The sequence below is a fragment of the Colobus angolensis genome, unplaced genomic scaffold (genome assembly GCF_000951035.1).
Source record: "Colobus angolensis palliatus isolate OR3802 unplaced genomic scaffold, Cang.pa_1.0 Scaffold145, whole genome shotgun sequence".
NCBI lineage: Eukaryota > Metazoa > Chordata > Mammalia > Primates > Cercopithecidae > Colobus > Colobus angolensis.
In genome coordinates, this window is record NW_012114544.1 from 3,037,913 (window position 1) to 3,060,368 (window position 22,456).

A 22,456-nucleotide genomic window follows, 5' to 3' on the forward strand; every position below is an offset into this window, starting at 1 on the left:
TATACGAAAATGTACTTATATATAATGTGTAGATTAAAAAAGATAATAAATATTAGTAAACAATTTGAGGCCAGGTGCAGTGGCTTACTCCTATAATCTCAGCATTTTGGGAGGCCAATGCAGGAGGATCAGTTGCTTGAGCCCAGGAGTTCAAGACCAGACTGGGCAACATAATGAAATCCTGTCTCTACAAAAAACACAAAAATTAGCCATTCGTGGTGGGGGGCATCTGTGGTCCTAGCTACTTGGGAGGTTGAGGTAGGAAAATTGCTTGAACCTGGGAGGTGGAGGTTGCAGTGAGCTGAGATTGTGCCACTGCATTTCAGCCTGTGTGAAAGAGTGAGACCCTGTCTCAGAAAAAAAAAAAAAAAAGGAAAATAATTTGAACTAAATAATAGCATGACATATATCAAAACGTATACTAAAGTTATGTCAAGATATAGGGAAAAAATTGTAACACTGAAGAATGCATGCATTCGGAAAAAAGGGAAGGTGAAAATTTGAGTCATGCTTCTATTTCAAGAAGTCAGAAAAAAGAACAGCAACATGAAAGAAAGGAGAGGGTTAACAAAGAGCAGAAAGTAATAAAATTAGGTAATAAACACAAAACAGAAAAGATTAAAAATCAAAGGTTATTTATAAAGAGTAAAACAATAGAGAAACTCTGGTAAGAGTGATAAAGAAAAAAGAGACAAGGTATAATAATATCAGGAATGCAAAAGGAGGTATTACAGATGCTGCAGATATTAAATGGATAATAATACGGAAAACATATCCAAAAATATTAAAAATTTAGAAGAAATGGATGTATTTCTATAAAAATATAATTTACCAAAACTATGTCAATGAAGAAATATAAAATCTGAAGAATTATATCACTGTTAAATACATTTTGATTGAATCAACAATAAAAAAATACTCCTACAAAAACCCAACAGCAACAACAACAAAATTCCAGGCCAAGAGATTTCACTGGAGAATTCTGTCAAATATTCAAGGAATAAACACTTTCAAAACTCCATAAAATATACAAGATTACAAAAAAAGAAGGGCTACTCTTCAATTTGTTTTTGAGGCTAACATAACTTTGATATAACTTGGGAGTTCAGGAAAGGATTTCAGGTCAATTTCTCTCATGAACATAGACAAACATATATTAAATAAAACTCTAACGAACCAAATCCAGAAATATATATAAGGAGAATGCATTACAATCATGTTGGTTTTGTCACAGGAATGAAAATTTGGTACATTAGCAAAATCAATCCATAAAATTTATCCCATTAACAGATTACATAGAACAAATTCATAGAACAATGCAGCAAAAGCTTTTATAAAATTTAGTATTTGTAGGCCTAGCATTCTGGCTCCCAGCACTTTGGGAGGCCGAGGCAGGTGGATCACCTGTGGTCAGGAGTTTGAGACCAGCCTGACTAACGTGGTGAAATCCCACCTCTACTAAAAATACAAAAACTTGCCAGGCGTGCTGGTGCATGCCTGTAATCCTAGCTACTTGGGAGGCCGAGGCAGGAGAATCACTTGAACCTGGGAGGCGGAGGTTGCAGTGAGCTGAGATCATGCCACTGCACTCCAGCCTGGGCAACAAGAGCAAAACTCCGTCTCGAAAAAACAAAATTAATATTTGTGACAAAAGCTCTTAGTAAAGTAATAACAAAAGGAAATTCCCTGAATGTGATGGAGGTTATCACCAAACACAGAAAATATTATATGAAATGATGAAAATTGAAAGCTTTCCTTTTAAGATTGGGAACAAGAATAAGAATCCTGACTATCCCTACTCTGTATATTGCACTGGAAGTCCTAGCTAGTGCAATAATCAAGAAAGAGAAACAAAACATATAGTTATTTGAAGAGATTAAACTGTTATATTGATAGATGATATGGTCAAAATCCAAAAGATTCTACAGCTTTTGTCCTAAGTAAGGTCACTGGGTAAAGAAAGTATCGTCAGCAACAAAAAGCTTTCACATTTCTATGTATAAGCAACAATGAGAAAATGAAATTAAAATAAATTTGACAAAGGTGTAAGATTTCTACAAGGAAATTAACTTTATTGAGACATTTTAGAAGACCTAAACAAATGGAGAGATATTTCACGTACATAGATTGAAAGACTTAATATTATAAAAATTTTAATTATGTTGCTTGTTCTAAATTTATTTATAAAGTTGATAGAATTCAAATTAAAATTCCATCAAATTTATTTAAGGACCTTGACATACAATTCTAATATGAACACAGAAATGCCCAGAACCAAGAATAGGTAAGATATTTTTACAAAAAAGGACAAGGTAAGAGAAATGACCGTAATTAGGTATCAGGTTGCTTTTCAAATCTTGTAGTTGTTTTCAAAAGGGTCTTACAAAGGTATAATAAATAAGACAGTGTGGTATTGACACAAGGATAAGCAAACAAACCAACAGAACATAAAAGAGATGTCAGAAACAGATCCACACATATATGAACACAAATTATGACAAAAGGGGCAGTGCAAAGTATAATAGCAAGGAAAGGAGAGTCTTGTCATTAAATGTTTCAGGGATGAATGACTACAACATGGGAAAAACAGAAGTTGACTTTCATCTATCCTGTGTTGTTGTCTTTGTCTATTCATGGGGTTATAACAAAATACCATAAACTGGATGGTTAAAAAGAGAAATCTATTTCTCATTGTTTTAGAGGTTGAGGAGTTCAAGATCAAGGAAGTTACATGCAAAGATGAGTTGAGAGGACAATATAAGCAAATATTTACACAAGTAAAATATGCAGATTTGGTCTTATGGTGGTTATAAAATATGGCCAGAAATTCTTGGAGATTCATGTCTTCAGAAGGTCGGCCCTAAAACCCCTTACTGTTAATATGGTCTGGATTTAGCAACTCACTTCTAATGAATAGAAAAATGTGACTTAGGCGACTAGGTCACAAAAAGCATTACGCCTTCTTGCTTTCTCTTGAATTCCTTGCTCTGAGGGAAGACATCCGCCAAGTCATGAGGATACTAAACTTCTCTGTGGAAAGGTCACATGGCTAGGAAGTTGATTAAGTCTTCAGATGACATTTTGATTGATACTTCATGAAAGACCTTGTGACAGATTCACCCAGATAAGCCACTTCCAATTACTTCATGAGTAAATTTTTGACCCATTAAGTTATAAAATAATAAATGTTTTTCTTAAGAACTAAATGTTGGGGTAATTTGTTACATAGAAATAGGTAACTAATGCAGTTCTAGAGTCATGGAAGCGGGAATGAAAAGATAGAAGGCATTTCAAAAGAAGAATCAATAGGACTTGGTTACTGAAAGAAGATAAATACAAAGAATGAGTCAAAGATGGCTATAAAGTTTTATAATCAGGAATTAGGGGAATAGTGGTATCAATGAAGAAAGACTGTTAAAGAAGAAATCAATTTGGAAAATATAGTATAAATTGAGTTTTGAAATGCAGAAATTAAGATAATAACAAGACATATGGTAAATGATCTATTGACAGTTACAACATAAGGGCAAATACCAGGTAAGATGTAGAGCTACAGGACGGTGCAGTGAAGAATTCAACAGATAATTAATAGCATAAGAATGAGTATCTTTAAAAAAATAATTTGATAAGATCAGAAGGGCCTGTTTCTTTGAAGCTTGTATGTGAGTACATAAAAATAGAAAGTAAAAGAAAAATTATTCAAACATCTGGATAAAATAAGCTTGGTAATAAAATGTAGGGAAGAAGAGGAAACGAGACAGAGAAACTATTTTCACTTTAAATACAGGCATAGGCATCTAAAAGCCAATAAGGGAAGGAAGGACTGAGTGGTGGGGAGAGAGAGAGAGAAACAGAAACTAGGCAGATTTTTGGGGGGTCAGAAATTTTTTTTCTCAAATGGGTAAAATTGAGAACTTCAGAAAAAAGAGATTAGCAATTCAGCAATAAAGCTATAATAAAATTACTGAGCAGTGAAGATTACATCAGAATAATCTCTGTGGGAATAGTAATTCCACAATATGACTAAAAAGGAACTGCCTTTTGTGATATTTCTTTCTTAGATTTCAGCGTTCAACTATCTTTTATTGTCAAGATTTATTGCCTCTTAAAAGCCAACAAATGCAGATATATTTCATCATATAAACATTCGCTATCACAGATTTTATTTTATTTTTGAGAGGGAGTTTCGCTCTGTCACCCAGGCTAGAGTGTAGTGGCGCCATCTCAGCTCACTGCAAGCTCTGCCTCCCAGGTTCATGCCATTCTCCCGCCTCTGCCTCCTGAGTAGCTGGGACTATAGGCGCCCGCCACCACACCCAGCTAATTTTTTTTATTTTTAGTAGGGACGGATTTCACTGTGTTAGCCAGGATGGTCTCGATCTCCTGACATCGTGATCAGCCCGCCTTGGCCTCCCAAAGTGCTGGGATTACAGGCATGCGCCACTGCACCCGGCCTACAGAATTTTAATCCGAAATCATTAAAGATTCCATTTATGATTAATTTTTGGTTACAAATTTATGTTCCAGTAAATATATTCTTACAAAATTGTGATTCACTGCTGAGCTTTGAATCTTTTCTTCTGTAGTTTATTTCTTACCTTCAACTCTCCAGCCAGATAATTAGGCCTATTTCTAAAATCTATTATATTTCTATCCTTTTTATTAAACAGTTATAGCCCATCTGGTTCATGCTTTCTCTTGAATTATTTGCTCTGAGGGAAAACAGCTGCCAAGTCATGAGGATACCAAACTTCTCTGTGGAAAGGACACAGGGCTTTCATATCACTGATACATTCGTTGTTCATCTTCCTCTAAATTGATTTAAGTCCTTTTCTTTCTCATCTCCACTTTAATCTTTAGCATTTGCCACATGTGGGAACACTGACCTTTTGTGCCCATGCCAGATCTCTGCCTCAGTTTACGCTTTTGAGGAGAAATAATTCATGACAATAAATTTGTCTGTAATTAAAAACAAAACTGAAAATTTCCTTTCTAGAGTACCTGCATTGTAGGTTTTTAAAAAAATATAAACCACAGAACATTTAAAATAATAATTGGTAATAAAAATTGAATTTATAAGATATTCATGGCATGAATTAAAGTATTTATTAGTTAAATATATTTAACCTTATATGTTAAAATATACATGTATAAAACCGAAGTTAAAATCTAAAATATCTTTAATTTTTGAGGTCATTCTTTGATTTTTCTAAAAAAAAATTTCCTATCCAAAATAGGGAACTACCTCAACACAATAAAGGGTATATATGAGAAATCTACAGCTAACATCATATTTAATGGTGAAAAATTGAAATTATTTCCTCTGAAGGTCAAGAACATGACAAGGATGCCCATTTTTGCCACTTCTATTCCATATGGTACTGAAAGTCCTACGGAGAGAAATTAGGCAAGACAAATAAAAGGCATCAAATTGGAAAGGAAGAAGTTAAATTGCCCCTGTTTGCAGATGAAATGATCTTATGTATACAAAACCCTGAAGACCTCATCAAAAAACTGCTAGAATAAACAAATGCAGTAAAATTGCAGGTTACAAAATCAACACACAAAGTATCAGTGGCATTTTTATACACTAACAGCAATCTATCTGAAAAAGAAATCAAGAAAACAATTCCATTTACAATAGCTACTAAAACAATAAAATACCTAGGAATAAATTCAACCAAGAAGGGAAAAATCTCCATATTGAAAACTACCAAGATTTAATAAAAGAAATTTAAGAAGGCACAAATAATTGGAAAGATATCTTGTATTCATGAACTGAAGAAATTAATATTGTCAAAATGTTGATACTATTCAAAGTGATCTACAGATTCAATGCAATGCCTATCAAAATTCCAATGACATTTTTCACAGAAATGGAAAAGATGATCCTAAAATTTGTATGAAACCACAAATGACCCCAGTCAGACCAATCTTGAGAAAGAAAAACAAAGTTGGAGGCTTCACAGTAGGTCTATTATGGCACAAAAGACCAAATGCCATTTGGTAACATACAGTGAATAAAGGAAAGGTAGAATAATACTTGATTTTTCCTTTTATTCATATTTTTTCTTTCAGAATGAGTTAATTCTACAGCATCTTCCAAAGGTGACCAAAGACTTTTTTTCTTTACTTAAAACCATTTTGAAGTCATGAATTTAAAAAATATGTTTGATATGTTTCAATTTATTGCACATATTCTTTTTGATATGCAGATACTCCCCACATGGGCCGGGGGAGCTACCTTAAGTTGGTCCATAGGCCATTTTGATGTGACCCCAGTAATCTTGATACCTTCTCTTTGCTTTTTGTGATGACAAAGTATTTTCTAGGCTTATCTTGTACTGTCCTGTCCCAAATCTGTAATCAATCATTTTTCCACAGAGTCCTAGTCTCTTTTAGGAGACCTTTTAGTTTCTTTTCCTTTTTTTTTTTTTTTTGAGATGGAGTCTTGCTTTGTCACCCAGGCTGGAGTGCGGTGGCGCTATCTCGGCTCGCTGTGAGCTCCGCCTCCTGGGTTCATGCCATTCTCCTGCCTCAGCCTCCTGAATAGCTGAGACTACAGGCACCTGCTACCGTGCCCGGCCAATTTTTTGTATTTTTAGTAAAGACGGGGTTTCACTGTGTTAGCCAGGATGGTCTCGATCTCCTGACCTCATGATCTGCCCGCCTTGGCCTCCCAAAGTGCTGGGATTACAGGCGTGAGCCACTGTGCCCGGCCTTTAGTTTCTTTTAAGACCTTGTAAGAATACTGGTCTTGTTTTCACTGTTTACTGAAAAGACTGAACTAGGGAATACACGTTTTTAAAGAGTAAAATACATCCTGAGTTCATAAACTCATATTTCCAATTTCAATTTAGAACTACAGGTTTATTCAATTTCTTTTGAGTTTCTTCTTTTTCATGATGAAAAATTTGGTTCTTAAAGACTTTTATAATAACTCAGCTGCCTTATCCTATAATTATAAGTTTCAGAACACCACCATGAATATTATTTCTAACAATATGATTACTAAAAACAGTTTATGATTTCTTGCATTTCCTTTAATCCTTAGGCTTTAATCCCACACAGTCTAATTACTATGTTTAATATCACTTGAAATAATTCATCTATGTAGTTAAGCCATCAACTTCCTATATAATTAAGTTAATTTGTTTAATTTTACTTTTGATTTTTAGGTATTACTTTTCAAATTTTGATTTAATTTGAAAAATAATTATATAAACATTTATATAGTTCCAAAATTAAGCTTATAAATCTACAAAACACTTCTTCCCGTGCCGATATCGCTGTTGCAAGCATGGTTAACGTCCCTAAAACCCGCCGGACTTTCTGTAAGAAGTGTGGCAAGCACCAACCCCACAAAGTGACACAGTACAAGAAGGGCAAGGCTTCTCTGTATGCCCAGGGAAAGCGGCGTTATGACAGGAAGCAGAGTGGCTATGGTGGGCAAACTAAGCCGATTTTCCGGAAAAAGGCTAAAACTACAAAGAAGATTGTGCTAAGGCTTGAGTGCGTTGAGCCCAACTGCAGATCTAAGAGAATGCTGGCTATTAAAAGATGCAAGCATTTTGAACTGGGAGGAGATAAGAAGAGAAAGGGCCAAGTGATCCAGTTCTAAGTGTCATCTTTTATTATGAAGACAATAAAATCTTGAGTTTATGTTCAAAAAAATAAAAATAAAAAAAATAAATCTACAAAACAAGGTTCATTCAAAGAAGTCTATCCTTCATTCTGTCCCCTTCTCTCCTCTCAGAGATTACCTTTGAATTATTTTTTGGCTCACCTCTTCATTTTTAAAAACACAAATGTGTGTATGTGTGTGTATGACTGTGTGTGTACATATGTTGTTTATATACACATATGTGCACAAACACACACACAGGCACACACACTCCTCGCTCTTAGATAATGAGTAGAATACTATACCTACTGTTACATTACCTTTTTTTAACCTTAATATACTTCAGATATTGCTCCATGTGCTAGGATTCTAACTGGGATTACACTGAGTCTATAGGTATATTGGTGGGGGAGAATGAACATAATTATAATATTTAGCATTCTAATTAATAAACATGGTCTCTGCCTTTATTTAGACTTTAATTACTCTTAATATTATATATAGTTTTCAAACAAAAGTCTTACATATTGTTTGTTAGATTTGTTGCTAGGTATTTGATGTTTTTTGATGTAATTATAAATTACTTTTAAAGTTTTATTTTTGAAATGTTTGTTACTGGTATGTAGATTACAAATGGTTTTTCTATACTCACTTAATAGTTTGTCTATCAATTATTTTGGACTTTTTTTTTTTTTTTTAAATATTTTGGACTTTTTATGTATTCAACCATGTTGTCTTCCTTTTCATTTTGTCAACCTTTTATTTCTTTTTCTTGCCTTAGTGCACTGATTAGGACTCCAGTACAAAGATCAATAGAAATGGTAATAGTGAACTTCTCTGACATCTTCTCAGTCTTCAAAAGAATGTTATTGACATTATTTTTTGCCACTGAGAACAATGTTTGCCATAGAATAGATGGCTTTAGAAAATTAAGGAAATTCTATTCCTAGTTTTTTTAAGGAATATTTTTCAAAAATATTTCAAAAGTATTTTTTCAAAAAATATTAAATGTTATCAAATGCTTTTTCTGTATCTATTGAAAAGATCTTATGATTTTTCTCTTTTAATAAGTTAATGTTGTAAATTATATTCATTGATTTTCCAATGTTACACTAACTTTGCATCCCTGACACTGAGCCTAACTGGTAATATTTTTTTGTTGTTGTTGTTAGTTCTTTAGTGCGCTTTGTAGATGCTTTCTATAATTCAACTTTTTTACTTGTGGTGGAGGGTTGGTTCAAATTGCCTAGTTCTCCATTAACTCTTTCATTTTAAATATATTTCATTTCAACCTTTCACCAAAACTCCTTTTATCATGGCTAACAAAGTCACCACATGGTACCAAATTAGAAAATTAGAAGGTCCATTCTCAGCAGGGTCCTTATCTTAACCAATGAATAACAGATTTTTATAAAACATAATGGTTAAGAGCATAGTGTCTTCACCCAAACTGAATGTAAAACCTAGATATGTCTATTCATTATCTATGTGATCTTATACAAGTTCCTTAACCTCCTTTGGCCTCAGTTTGGCTATCTGTAAAACATAATTAATAATGTTATACACTTTGTGGGGTTGCTGTAAAGATTAAGTACATGTAAGTTGCTTAGAAAAATGCACACATTAAGCGTTCAATAAATATCACCCATTATTGCTTATTCATTTTCTGAATTTTTTTTATTTTTACTATTTTGTCTTTATTTCTATTTCTCTGGATACGCTTTATCAGTCTTTCTCAGTGGAATAATTTCCCTAAAGATTACATTTTGAAACTCAGTCCTCACAGTTTCCATCTCTCTATCCTCTTTTTCAACATGTTCTCATTCCACGACTTTAAAAATCATGTGTATGTTAGTCATTCATAAGTTTATAGCTCTTATTGTAATCTCGCCCCGGAATATCAACTTACATACATAATTGACTAGTTGATATCCTGACTTAAATATCTTTTGCGCAGCTCATACTTAACAGCCCAAAGCAAACTTCCTGTGATTATCACCAACCCTTTATAACTGAGTTTAAGCCACCACTATTTTATATGCAGACTAGTACTAGTTTCTTTCTCCCTTCTCTTACCCTTGCCTCTTTACAGTCCATTCTTTTTTTTAATAGACTTTATTTTTTAGAGTAGTTTTAGGTTTACTATAGTAAATCATACAGTGATATAGATCATACGGTGATCACAATCATCTGTTGAACATTTAAGTCGGATCACATCACTTTGCTCAAAGCCCTCTGAGCTCATTTCCATGCTGAAGCTCTTGAGCTTCCCATCTCATTCAGCACAAAAATCTCAAGTTTTTTCTGAGGAAGGGTCAGATAACTTTTTCTCAAGGGCCGGAGAACAAATTATTTCAGGTTTTGCAGGCGAAACAGATTTTGTTGCAACTATCTAAACTAATATATCCAACAAAAACTATTACATTTTATGAAACATACATGAAATTTGTAAAAAATATAATATTTGCTTTGGTTTATGACATAATATTTTTACAGTAGTTTCATAAATATTTACTGAATAAAAACATAAGGTTCAGAATTATACTTTTTTTAAAAAAGATTATGGCAAGGACATTAAATTACAGCTTAAAGAATTTCTTCTGTAAAACATGTCAAACAACTAACAGTAGACTTACTTTAGATTATTGATTCTAATTTCTGCACTTTCAGTAAGTTTCTTCGTTTCTTCTTTCCATCTATTGGCTGCTTTCTGTTGAGTCTCTAGGAGATGCCTCAGTTCAACAATGGAATTTCTATTACTGTCTTCCATCTCTCTTAGTTGAACTTCAAACCCACGTTCCTTTATTGAAAATTCATGTTCCATTGTACTGATCTAAAGAATAAAATGAAAACATATTTTCTTTTCTTATAGGTGCTATACTGCTCAATGATATATACAAAAGGAATCATTTATTGTATTGTCTGAGGGACAGAAATGTTTGGATGAGAAAACTATGTAAGAAATCAAGTTTGGTCAGGTGCGGTGGCTCACGCCTGTAATGCCAGCACTTTGGGAGGTCAAGGCGGGCAGATCACGAGGTCAGGAGTTTTGAGACCAGCCTGAACAACATGGTCAAACCCCTTCTCTACTAAAAATACAAAAATTAGCCAGGTGTGGAGTGTGTGCCTGTAATCCCAGCTACTCAGGAGGCTGAAGCAGGTGAATCGCTTGAACCTGGGAGGTGAGGGTTGCAGTGAGCTGAGATCGCACCACTGCACTCCAGCCTCCTGGGTGACAGAGTGAGACTCTGTCTTAAAAAAAAAAAAAAAAAAAGGGACATCAAGTTTACAATTGGTCTTCATCATAAATGAAAACTTACAATGTTATGTAAGTAAAACTAGAATTATGATTAACTATATTTTTTGCAACACTTTCCCTAACACCTTAACATGCCAGTAAAAGAAAAGTCCACTATTACAACGTAACACTTCTCTCTTTATTTACTCTGATTTTCGTTGCCAGAATCCAAGGAAAGTGTTGATGCTGTTGGTATCTGAGTTAGGTATTTACTCAAACCACTTTTGATTTACATACTAAACTTGAAATTCTTTCAAAGGGCTTTGTAAAGTCAAAGATAATTATATACAGGAATTTCTTTACCACTTCAGCTGTAGTATTAGTGAATGATTAATGAACGAATTATTTTTCAGGAGAAAGAGACAATATAAATAATGATTTTGAAAATCTCTTACGAAAATATCTTCAGTACACTTCTAAGAATTTATGTCATTATAGTAAAAACACTTTAATTGCAGAATGAACTTATAAGTAAATGCTCTTTGGATACCCTAGAAGCTTTCTCTACTGGGGTTCAGGGAGAGAATTAAGCCCTAATGCTTTAAGGCATCCAATGTATATAATGACTTGCCTTCTTTCATATGTGTCTAGAATATAACTACCTAAGTACCATGTTTGGGGAAATTGAGAAAAAAGTTACTGAAACATTTTTCTACATTTTGTGGTTCAGATGAAAAACACTTGTGGAAAAAGGCAGCAAGGTGATCTGACTTCCTTATTGTACTCTCAGGCCATCTATATTTTGCTATACTAAAGAAGTATTATAAAGAACACCTATCTTGTGATACTTTAATTGCTTTAAAAATGACCACAGCTGGCTAGACTTCTAGTAATTCATTAAACGTGGCTACTTTCAAACTCAAAAAAGAACGAGACTCAACTTTACCGTGTCAAAAAACACAAAACAAGGCCCAACAACAACAAAATTCTTGGCTCACTGAAGCAAACTGCAAACATCCTGTCCTTGCCACCCCTGATAAATGCAACATGCTTCCTAAAACTCTACAGTTTGCTTTCTCAAACAGTACACATGCAGAAATTTAAGACTTTATAAATCCAGACACTGGAAAAACAATATTGGATGTGTTAGTTTTGGGTTGTATTACTGCTGTGCAAACCTACTGAGGCCCCTTGACCCCTGCTGCTATCTTAATAATGTTTGAATTATTAGATTCTGCAAATTTAGATTGCCTGCCCTTTCTCCTTCCCTGCCTTAATCTTCACCTCCTCTGGAGAAATCATGTTAGTCTAACATCTCAGGTGGAAAACAAAAAGTACAGCCCCTGTAAGTGTCTGTCTCTCTCTCTCACGAACACATGTTAAAAACTGATCTACGGGCCAGGAGCGGTGGCTCATGTCTGTAATCCCAGCACTTTGGGAAGCTGAGGCAGGCAGATCACTGGAGGTCAGGAGTTCGAAACCAGCCTGGCTAACAGGGTGAATGAAACTCCATTTCTACTAAAAATACAAAAATTAGCCAGGTGAGGTGGCAGATGCCTGTAATCCCAGCTACTCAAGAGGGTGAGGCAGAAGAATAGCTTGAACCTGGGAGGTGACGGTTGCAGTGAGCCAAGATCGGGCCATCGCACTCCAGACTGGGTGACAGAGCTTCTTAAACAAACAAACAAACAACAACAACGAAAACCATATACGCACACAAAACTGATCTATGCATCTGTACAGTTTTATAATTTGGCTGCCTAGTTAACTCCCACTCTCACTTGGAAAATCTGTTTATCATTTCACAAGCTTTGCTTTAAGATCCTTCATGATAACCTGTTCCCTGCTTACTTTTACAAGCTTGTGTTGTGCCACACTATTCCCTTCCCTTTCATTTTTTTCCACTATAATGCCTTTTTATTCTTTGGTTCTTTTCACATGCTGTTCCTTTTGCCTGAAATAATCTTTCTGCTTACCTATTTCAACTTTTGGAACTCATTGAGTTCATAATTATATATTTAAAGTTTGCCCACCTACATGCGAATTATAAGCTTTTAAGGATGGGTACCATATCTGTTTAGTTTACCATTGCATATTTAGCACCTGGAACACAGTACAGTTGTCAAAACATATTTGCAGATTGCATGGCGGCTTTTTGGTGTCAAAATTCAGTCTTTAACAAGCCCCATAGGCCTTTAATAGATACAATTCAAATTGCTAAGTAAATTGGACAGGTCTGTGGTAATGCTGACAGGCTAAGGGCCCCAACAACTATCTCCTATTACAAAAATTCTACTAATGATAAAATTCAGAAAGTTGGATGGGAAAAAGGGTTTTATGGTCTCTCTTCTTTCTTCCTTCTTCCTTCCTTTGCAGAGAAATATCCACGCAAGTAGATTACTGAATTGCTGGAAACGACTCCATTTCTTAATTTTAGATGGTTATGAGGGGGGAATTTAGACCATAAAGAAATGGAGAGCCTTGGCAAAAGGGGTAGTTAGAAAAGGCGAAAGCTAGGGCTGAAATCAATGCAGTGGCATTAAGATCAAATGAAAACTTCATACGATAAATTGTTAAGGTTTGTGGCCTACTGACCTCCCAATTTCTGACTGTCTTTATCTTTTTGGCTTCTTTCAGTTGATCTACTGAAGATCATACTCTTTTGCAATGGGGAGAAAAACAGCAAGGTGTAGGTGCATCAGGTTCCTATTTTGTCAAAGAAAGAATCAGTTACAAAGCAATTTATCTGAGAGCCTTCCTCCTCCCTAAAATAGAATTATAGCTAGTTAGTTAAGAGGTTCGGCTCTTTATCAATGGCTATTCTCTTAAGCTAGACACAGATTTGGTGAGATATGTGGGGTAGATAAACTTTCTATCACTCTTTTGTTCTCCATACCATCAGTTACTATCCTGAAATGTTACAGATGGATCTAGAGGAGTCCTAGATAGGAAAAATTCATTGATTCCATCCCCACTCAGTATAAAAAAAAGAAAACAAATACATATTGTAAAATTATGGAAAATAACAAAGCATTGAAGTGAAATGTTAAAGACAGATCAAGTGGAGTACTAGACAGGGAAAATTCACTGATTGCATCCCCACCCATGATAAAAAAAAGAAAACAAAATAAATATATATTATAAAACTATGGAAGATATAAGGCATTAAAAAGATAAATATAAGGTGCCTCTAGTCCCAAAACTCAGATAATCATGTCTAACTTTTACATAATTGTTTTTATATATGAATTCTAAAATTGTTATTACAGTATGTAAAGGATTACTACCTGTATATGTGTGTGTGTATATATATTCTTTAATCATAGGGTGTATCAATATAAACGCATGATAAATTATTTGGAAATATAGTTTTTAATGACAATACAGTATCTTATTAAAAACATATCACTATATATCAAAAATATATATGTGTACACACACAGATAGTAATCCTTTATACACTAAAGTAACAATTTTAAAATTCATAAATAAAAGTAATTATGTAGAAGTTAGAAGTATTATCTGAGTTTTGGGAGTAGAGGCACTTTATATTTGTCTTTTTAATGTTTTGTATTTTCCATAATTTTACTATATATAGATGTAATATAATTATTCACTCCTAGATATTTAGGTTGTTTCTAATTTAGTATAAATAATGCTGCAATGAACTTGTGAAATATTTTAATTATTTTCTTATGACTGAATTTTAGACTCTAAAGTAAATATGTACCATTTAATACTTTTAGCTGCACGTTCACTCAGAGATACTTAGTAATTAATTAATGGTGAGTTTAAACTGCTTATTGCCTACTGGTTTTTTTTCTTAGTTTGTAGATTCTGTTAATCTCTCACATGATTTTTTATGCGGTTACAAATATTTTTATCTTGTATTTTTAAAAGCTCCTGAGGTATGGTCTTAGAGCTTTCTGTCACATTTGTTAAAACTATCTACCGCCCAGTGATTTCTTTTTGGAACATTTAGAAACGGTTTTAAATATTTAAAAACATATTTAAATTTATCAATATTTTCATTTGCAATTTCTTCCCTTTTTTTGCTTAGAAAGTTCTCCTTCAGTTAAATATTCATCTACATTTCCTGCTAATGCTTTATGGAATCATTAACATATTAAAGTTGTTAATTCATATGAAATTTATCATATACAGTTTATAATGAGATGAAGAGATAACATTTTTTTCACCAAAGTACACTTTTTAAAAATCACAGAAATGTTTTAGTATGAGAACTTTTGAGCATACACAAAATAGAATGTTACACTTCCTGTATGCCCATCACCCAGCTTCCATAATTGTCCAACTATCAAACTCATAGGCACTCTGGTTTCATGTATACTCTTGCTACTCTTGCCTACTTTCCTCTGCGAAGATTTATCTGTTTCTTTCTTCTAATGAACTGTGTAAGTCTTAAAAGATCAGCTCAGTTTTCACACATATACTGACATACCAAAGTCATCAAATAGATTTAGATACCCCAGGAGGTTCCCTCATGTGTCCTTCTAATCAGTACTCATCCATTTAAAAGGTAGCTATTCTGATAGTATCCTCATAGATAATTATGCTTATTCTTCACTACCATATAGTGAAATAAAATATAAGCTTTTGTATGTTTGGCTTCTTTGCTCATCTCCATGTCTATGAGACTCATCCACTATTGCTTATATAGTTTATTATTTTTCATTGCTGCTTCTATTCCATTATATGAATATATCACAATTTATTCATACAATTTCATGTTAATGAAATCACTGTTTTTAGCCTCTACGAACATTCTTGTCCACATGGTTTGGTGAATGTAAGCACTCATATCTGTTGGGTATGTAGCCAGGATTATTTGGCATAAGATGTGTATTAGTCCATTTTTATACTGCTATGAAGAAATACCTGAGACCGGGTAATTTATAAAGAAAAAGAGGCTTACTGGACTCACATTTCTCACAATCATGGCAGAAGGTGAAGGAGGAGCAAAGGTGTATCTTATATGGCAGCAGGCAAGAGGGCATTTGCAGGGGAACTGCTCTTTATAAAAGAGCTGGGCACAGTGGCTCTTGCCTGTAATCCCAGTACTTTGGGAGGCTGAAGCAGGTGGATCACCTGAGGTCAGGAATTTGAGACCAGCCTCGCCAGCATGGTGAAACCCCAACTCTACTACAAATACAAAATTAGCCAGTTGTGGTGGCACACAGCTATAGTCCTAGCTACTTGGGAGGCTGAGACAGGAGTCACTTGAACCTGGGAGGCAGATGCTGCAGTGAGCTGAGATCGTGCCACTGCACTCTAGCCTGGGAAAGACAGAGCAAGACTCCATCTGAAAACAAACAAACAAAAACAAAACAAAACAAAAAACACCAACAAAAACCCATCATATCTTGTGAGACTTACTCACTATCATGATAAAAGCATGGGAAAACCTGCCCCCATGATTCTGGGTCCCCTCATGACACGTGGGGATTATGGAACTACAATTCAAGATGAGATTTGGGTAGGAAGACAGTCAAACCATATCAGGATGTATGTATATCCAGCTCTAAAAGATACTGCTACATTCCCAGCAGTATCTATCGAGGTTCTATTTGCTTTATATTCTTACAAGTATTTGATATTTTTAGTCTTTTTAATTTTAGCCATTCTGGTGGTGTGTACTGTTATCTTATAGTTTTATTAAATTCCCCTGAAAAATAGTGAAGTTGAACATATTTGCCTATATGCTATTTTATGAAGTGCCTACTTATGTCTTTTGCCCTTTTCTGGAAATGGAGTATCTATTTTTTCCTTATTAACTATTAGCTGTTTTTTCCTTATTAATATTTTTGTTATTAATTGGTAAGAGTTTTTATATTTTGGATATGAGTTCTCTTTTTGGTTATATGCACTATAAATACTTTCTCATACTTTCCCCTTTCTTAATGGTGTCTTTTGGTGACTAAAAGTATCTTAATTTTAGTGAAATCCAATTCAGCTTGGATTTTTCACTATGATTAGTGTTTTTTTGTGCTCTGTTTAAGAAATATTTTCCAACTCAAAGGCATGAAGATTTTCTCCTAGAAACTATCATTTCACATTTTACATTTAGGTCTACAAGGCAGCTCCAACTAATTTGCATATATGCTGTGATATAGGAGTTAAGTTTTATTTTTAAAATGTGGATCTGACTGATCCAGCACCATTTGTGAAGCCAGTTTCCCCCTCACTGAACTGCAATGGTGCCTTTGTTATAAATCAAGTGATTATGATAAATGAGTTTGTTTCCAGACTCAATTGTTTGCCATTGATCAAGTTGATTATTCTTATATATTGATAACACATTGTCTAAATTATTTTAGCTTTTTATCAAGTCTTGATATCTGGTGGTATGGTTCCTCTCCTTGTTCTTCAAAGAACTCCCACAGTCTAAAGCTCAAAGTAAAAACTTCTCTGTAAATAAGACTCTCTTTTTCATTTCAGAGTTCAAGGCTTTACAAATAATTAGGGCATTTCATACCTGCAACAGGAGGCATTCAAAAAATACATGTTGACATGAATTAGGTTGGAATATGACCTTTTAGGAGTCCTTGCAGCAATAAAAACCAAAATAAAACAATGACATGACCTCTTCATATTCTTACTATGAAATTGGAAGATGTAGATATTTATCATAAAAAGTTAGTGCCACTTTTTATAAAAGTGACATGACATGGGGAAAGGTAAGCAAGATGCTTATGAAGATATTTGTGTTTCTTAAAAGTCCCTTAAAAGGAGGATCATCTTCCTATTACTAAACTATATAAGCATCAAAGGACAAGGAAATAAGAGAGAAAAGAAAGGGAATTTGTTTTAGATGACATTTTTGCCTCTTGCCTTCTTCCTGCCATGGAATTTTCAGACTAGCTGTGAATGCTTCTCAGAGCTTGCTGCTGTAACATCCTCTATACAGTTAGTTTTAGAGAAGTTCAACTTTTCAAAGGCTACTATATGGAGAGAAGAGAGGAAGGCAGTCTGTAAAGTTACCTAATCTATGGTTTTGCTAGTGGTGCTTAAATTGCTTTGGCAGGAATAACAGTACATTTCATGGTTAGAAAAGAATTTTTTTGTGTTTAGCAAAGGCAATCATTTTCAAGTATGCCTGCCAAGAGTTCTACAACACAGAAATGATTGGTTAACACTCTGAATTATGATTTAGTGCTATTTGATGAGAAGGCAAAAAAAAAAGAGGGGGGGCTTAAAGATATTTTGCTAGGTATCTCTAAATATTCTCCATACTTTGATTTTCATAAGTACACATTTAACTCTAGTCTTGAAAATACCTTTAATTTGGCTTTTTTTTGAGCCTCCAGGGCAATCTTCCTTAAACTCTCAGTCTCTTTCCGTAACTGTTTATTTTCTTGCTGAAGTTTTAGCCTTTGTTCACTGACAAGCCCACAGTTTTCTCTCTCAGACTCCAATACATTTTGAATTTTCTGAATCATTTCTTGGTAACATGATATTTCTTCTGAGGAGCTGATTAAAAAACGAAATGAAAAGAATCCTTAAACTTAATGATCTATAGTAGAAGATAAAAGTATGTCTACATTTTATCACATGGACTTTTGTTTGCTTTATTCTGAGCCATTTCTTTCCACTTTAGACTGAAACTATGTGGTTTCAAAATGTTATGTTATACCAGGCAAATACATTCAACTTAAATATATTCAAATCTTAACTAAGAACAGATGAACTGAATTGTCATCACTTATCTACAAAATCAATGTAAGACTTCTTTCAAATTTGTACTAACATTAAGAATCACTGTGTATGGAGAACTTCAAGGGAATCAACTGAAGGAACAAAAAAAGGAGGAAGCAGATAACAACCAACACTCCTTTACTTAATCAATAAACTCCATAGACTAACACAATAGCTGACTATATTACTAAATTATGAAATCTACTTTTATATTTTCCCATTATATGTCTTAGAAAGTTTTCATAAACTTCTAGTTCTGTAAACTTCTCGTTTTATCATAGGTTACATGGATTATATTTCCTGAACTTTCTCAACAATGGATCACTGATCACTGGGTGAGACAACCTCTATACATTAATGTTGCTTCAATCAATATACTGCTAATTTTTATTCCTATCTTTTAAAACTTCCATCTTTTCAATAACAGATAAGTACTGTGAACATTCCCTGGTTAATAGGTTTCACAGGGAATTGTATAGAAATGCTACTAATATTGTGAAAGCTTAAGAAAACTACTAGTTAAAAGTATTTTGCAAGCAGAAAAATTCTTTTTTTTTTTGAGAGGGAGTCTCGCTCTGTTGCCCAGGCTGGAGTGCAGTGGCCGGATCTCAGCTCACTGCAAGCTCCGCCTCCCGGGTTTACGCCATTCTCCTGCCTCAGCCTTCCTGAGTAGCTGGGACTACAGGCGCCCGCCACGTCGCCCGGCTAGTTTTTTGTATTTTTTAGTAGAGACGGGGTTTCACCATGTTAGCCAGGATGGTCTCGATCTCCTGACCTCGTGATCCGCCCGTCTCGGCCTCCCAAAGTGCTGGGATTACAGGCTTGAGCCACCGCGCCCGGCAAAATTCTTAAAATAAAGAAGCAACTTTCACATGGCGGCAGTTTTATCACCATGAACCACTCCTTTATGGTCCTATTTTGGCATTCTGACCTGCCCATATCTGCTAGTGCTTTGGGTGAAAACAGTTAGTGATTGATTTTCTTTGATCTCTACCTCTGTCTTTCCAGATCTTTGCTTCCCCAGCAACTCCCACATTCTTGCAAATTCTGTTTCCTACATTAAATCCTTTATTCCCACAATACTCATAGTCTTTTTTCTGTCTAAACCTTGGCTGATAAAGTTCCTAATAAAGTGACATATCTAGGCGATGATAATGAAAGGATGCTAACATCAGAAAGAGGCTGAGACCAGAAACAACCACACATTGTGAGCCTCCTAATAGAAGTCCACAATATCATCATCCATGAAGAATTCTTCCAAAAACAACAACAAAAAAAGAAAGCTAGACCAGATCAAGCCTCTGGGTCTAATTACTAGTTTTTAGGAACTACATGAGACAGAGTAAACAGCATCAATATATAGGCATGTAGTGGAGGAAACTCTACATTACTAAGAACTCATTTTTAAAACAGATTATTTGCAATAACAACAAAAAAACACAGAAAAGGGGATTCCCAGAGATTAAAGGAGATGCAAGACTATAGCACTCTAAGCATTCCTGAAATTAGAAATGGACAGGAGCACTTACACTCAAGAGAAACCCTTTAAACGAAGTGACTAAGAAAAATTCATCAAATACAGCTTAAAGCACATATGAAAACTTAGGAGAAAAACTCTTTGGATGTGGAGAATGTGGGAAAGCCTTCATTAATTCCTCATGTCTTGATGAATGTGTAAGAATTCATACCGAGGAGAACTCTGCTTATAAAAAGAATGCATGGGAGCCTTTAGTCATTTCTCATTTCCTTAATGAAGGAAAAGAACTCACATTGGAAAGAAGCCTTGTAAATCTAAAGAAGATGGGCTAATCCTTATCCTTCACTCAACTTTCAAAATTTATCCTGGAGAGAAGCTTTTTGAAAGTAAGGAACACGGGAGGGTCTTTTACCCAGTCCTCGCACCTTATTCTATGTTTACACCCTTTAGGAAATATGTGAGAGTTCACCTTGGAGAGTAACTTTATGAATATAAGGAACATAAAGAAGACATTGATATCTCCTTTTACTATACACACACAAAATACTCGTAATGCAGAGAGACCATGTGAATTAAAACAAATGCAGGAATGCTTTTATTCAATACTCCTCCTTTAAGAGACATATGGGTATACACATTGGAGAGAAGCCCTGTGAATGTATGGTATTGGGAAAAGCCTTCATGTGTGATACTTCTCTTAGTACATACAAGAAGATTTATGCTGGAATAAACCAGTTCCTCCTGCAGGTTTGATCTGGAAGTAACCATATGAGCAGATTATCTGAATAGGTTATTGAAAATTACACATATATTTATTAAACAAATTTGCAGGATCTCTTTTTGATAAAAACTTTATTAAGTAACTTAGGTATTAGTATTTATTTAAAAAATATATTTTGAACACATACAGAGATTGAGATTTCAGGCAATTCAAATAAGAAAATTTTGCTATATTAGGTAATACCATCGGGGTGGGGAGGTAGAAAAATACTCAGAATGGATATGTCAAATTATGACTTTATCACTTTTATAGACAATAAAATATACAAGATGGATCATTATAGAATAATCACTATAACAAGAAATATACTAAATATAGGTAGTATAAAAGAATATAAGCAAGATACTATAATAGCTTCACAATTAGTACAAAGACAACAATATTATAAACATCCTATTTAATTGCCAGAAAGGATACATTTAAAAGAAAATGGTATGCTACTGTTAAATCTTTTCTTTCTGCAGAAATTCATTTTGAGAAATAATCCTGAATAAAATTATATTTGGTCCTACATTTTTTTTCAACATAAGATATATTGTAAGTCCTACCAAAAAAAAAAAAAAAAAGGGTAGAGACTCTGTCAAAAATTGTGTTAATTCTGAAGATGTTATCACAGAAAATCCAAAAGAAAAACTTACTCAATTTCAAGTTGTTTTATTCTATTTTCTGCTCTTGTAAGTCTTAGCTGAAGATCATCTTTTGAACACTCTGAAACCAGGAATCTTTGGTGCATTTCTTCCAGTTTTCTGTAATCACTTTCATTTCCTCTGCCTTCACGGTAAATCTGCAGAAGAGGCTTATTATGTATATAATATTACAGAAGAAACTGTCTTAATAAACAGTTTAGAAACAGAAATCAATGGAAGAAATAAAAAGCCATGATCATATATTCATTTGTTCCCACCGTAACATATGAAACATAGCAATAATTAAATCTGGTTCTCTCACATTTACAAAATAAAATGCTAAAAACTGACATATAAAATAATAATTGTTTTGAGACTAGCCTGGGCAACATAGCAAGACCCCGTCATCTAAAAAAAGTATTAAAAAATTAGCCAGGCATGGTGGCTCACACTTGTAGTCCCAGCTATTAGGGAGGCTCAGGTAGGAGGATCCTTGAGCCCAGGAGATCAAGGCTGCAGTGAGCCATGATCATGTCCACTGTACTCCAGTCTGGGCAACAGAGCAAGACCTTGTCTCTTAAAAAATAGAGTTTTTTTTTGGAATTATTCATGCTCATGGTAAACTATGCAATAATACAAAAATGTAAAGCAGCTGAAGTAAAAATCAATGTCAACTTAGAGATAACCACTGGTGATTCTTTGATGAATACCGTTCAATACAATCCTCTATTCCATTATTCAAAAATAAAGATACATACCATGGTGCAATAACTAGAACTCTGACAGTGACTCCAGAATCTCACTCTGGGTTACCTGGACAATGATCTAGCTTGGATGGGGCTACCCCTTCCTCAGCAGTGGTGGTTGTACCCAAGCTCAGCTTTCCATGCAATGGGGGTCCCTCTTTTTTTTTTAAGATTTTTGAGCTACCCTCAAAATCTAGACTGCCTGACCAAGTAACCTGTGTCTTCCCCACTGACAGGATTGCTTTGTC

General features: G+C 34.4%; 2 protein-coding genes across 2 annotated transcripts in view; one reads left to right on the plus strand and one right to left on the minus strand.

Moving 5' to 3' along the window:
• Positions 1–22,456, minus strand: part of SCLT1 (sodium channel and clathrin linker 1) — a 211,297-nt gene that overhangs the window by 46,236 nt on the left and 142,605 nt on the right. Inside the window, exons 16-18 of the mRNA XM_011935614.1 lie at positions 21,475–21,620; positions 18,161–18,353; positions 10,261–10,457 (exon numbers count right to left, since the gene is read on the minus strand). Coding sequence (XP_011791004.1) covers positions 10,261–10,457; positions 18,161–18,353; positions 21,475–21,620 — 536 coding nt within the window. The remainder of the gene's footprint in view (positions 1–10,260; positions 10,458–18,160; positions 18,354–21,474; positions 21,621–22,456) is intronic.
• On the plus strand, positions 7,276–7,674 carry LOC105507197 (60S ribosomal protein L36a-like). Its single transcript, XM_011935617.1, has one exon. The coding sequence runs from the start codon at positions 7,301–7,303 to the stop codon at positions 7,619–7,621; it is 321 nt and encodes a 106-aa protein (XP_011791007.1). The 5' UTR covers positions 7,276–7,300; the 3' UTR covers positions 7,622–7,674.

What these genes read in the sequence shown, in the direction of transcription:
- LOC105507197 (XM_011935617.1), top strand. Translation starts at nt 7,301, where the DNA reads ATGGTTAACGTCCCTAAAACCCGCCGGACTTTCTGTAAGAAGTGTGGC.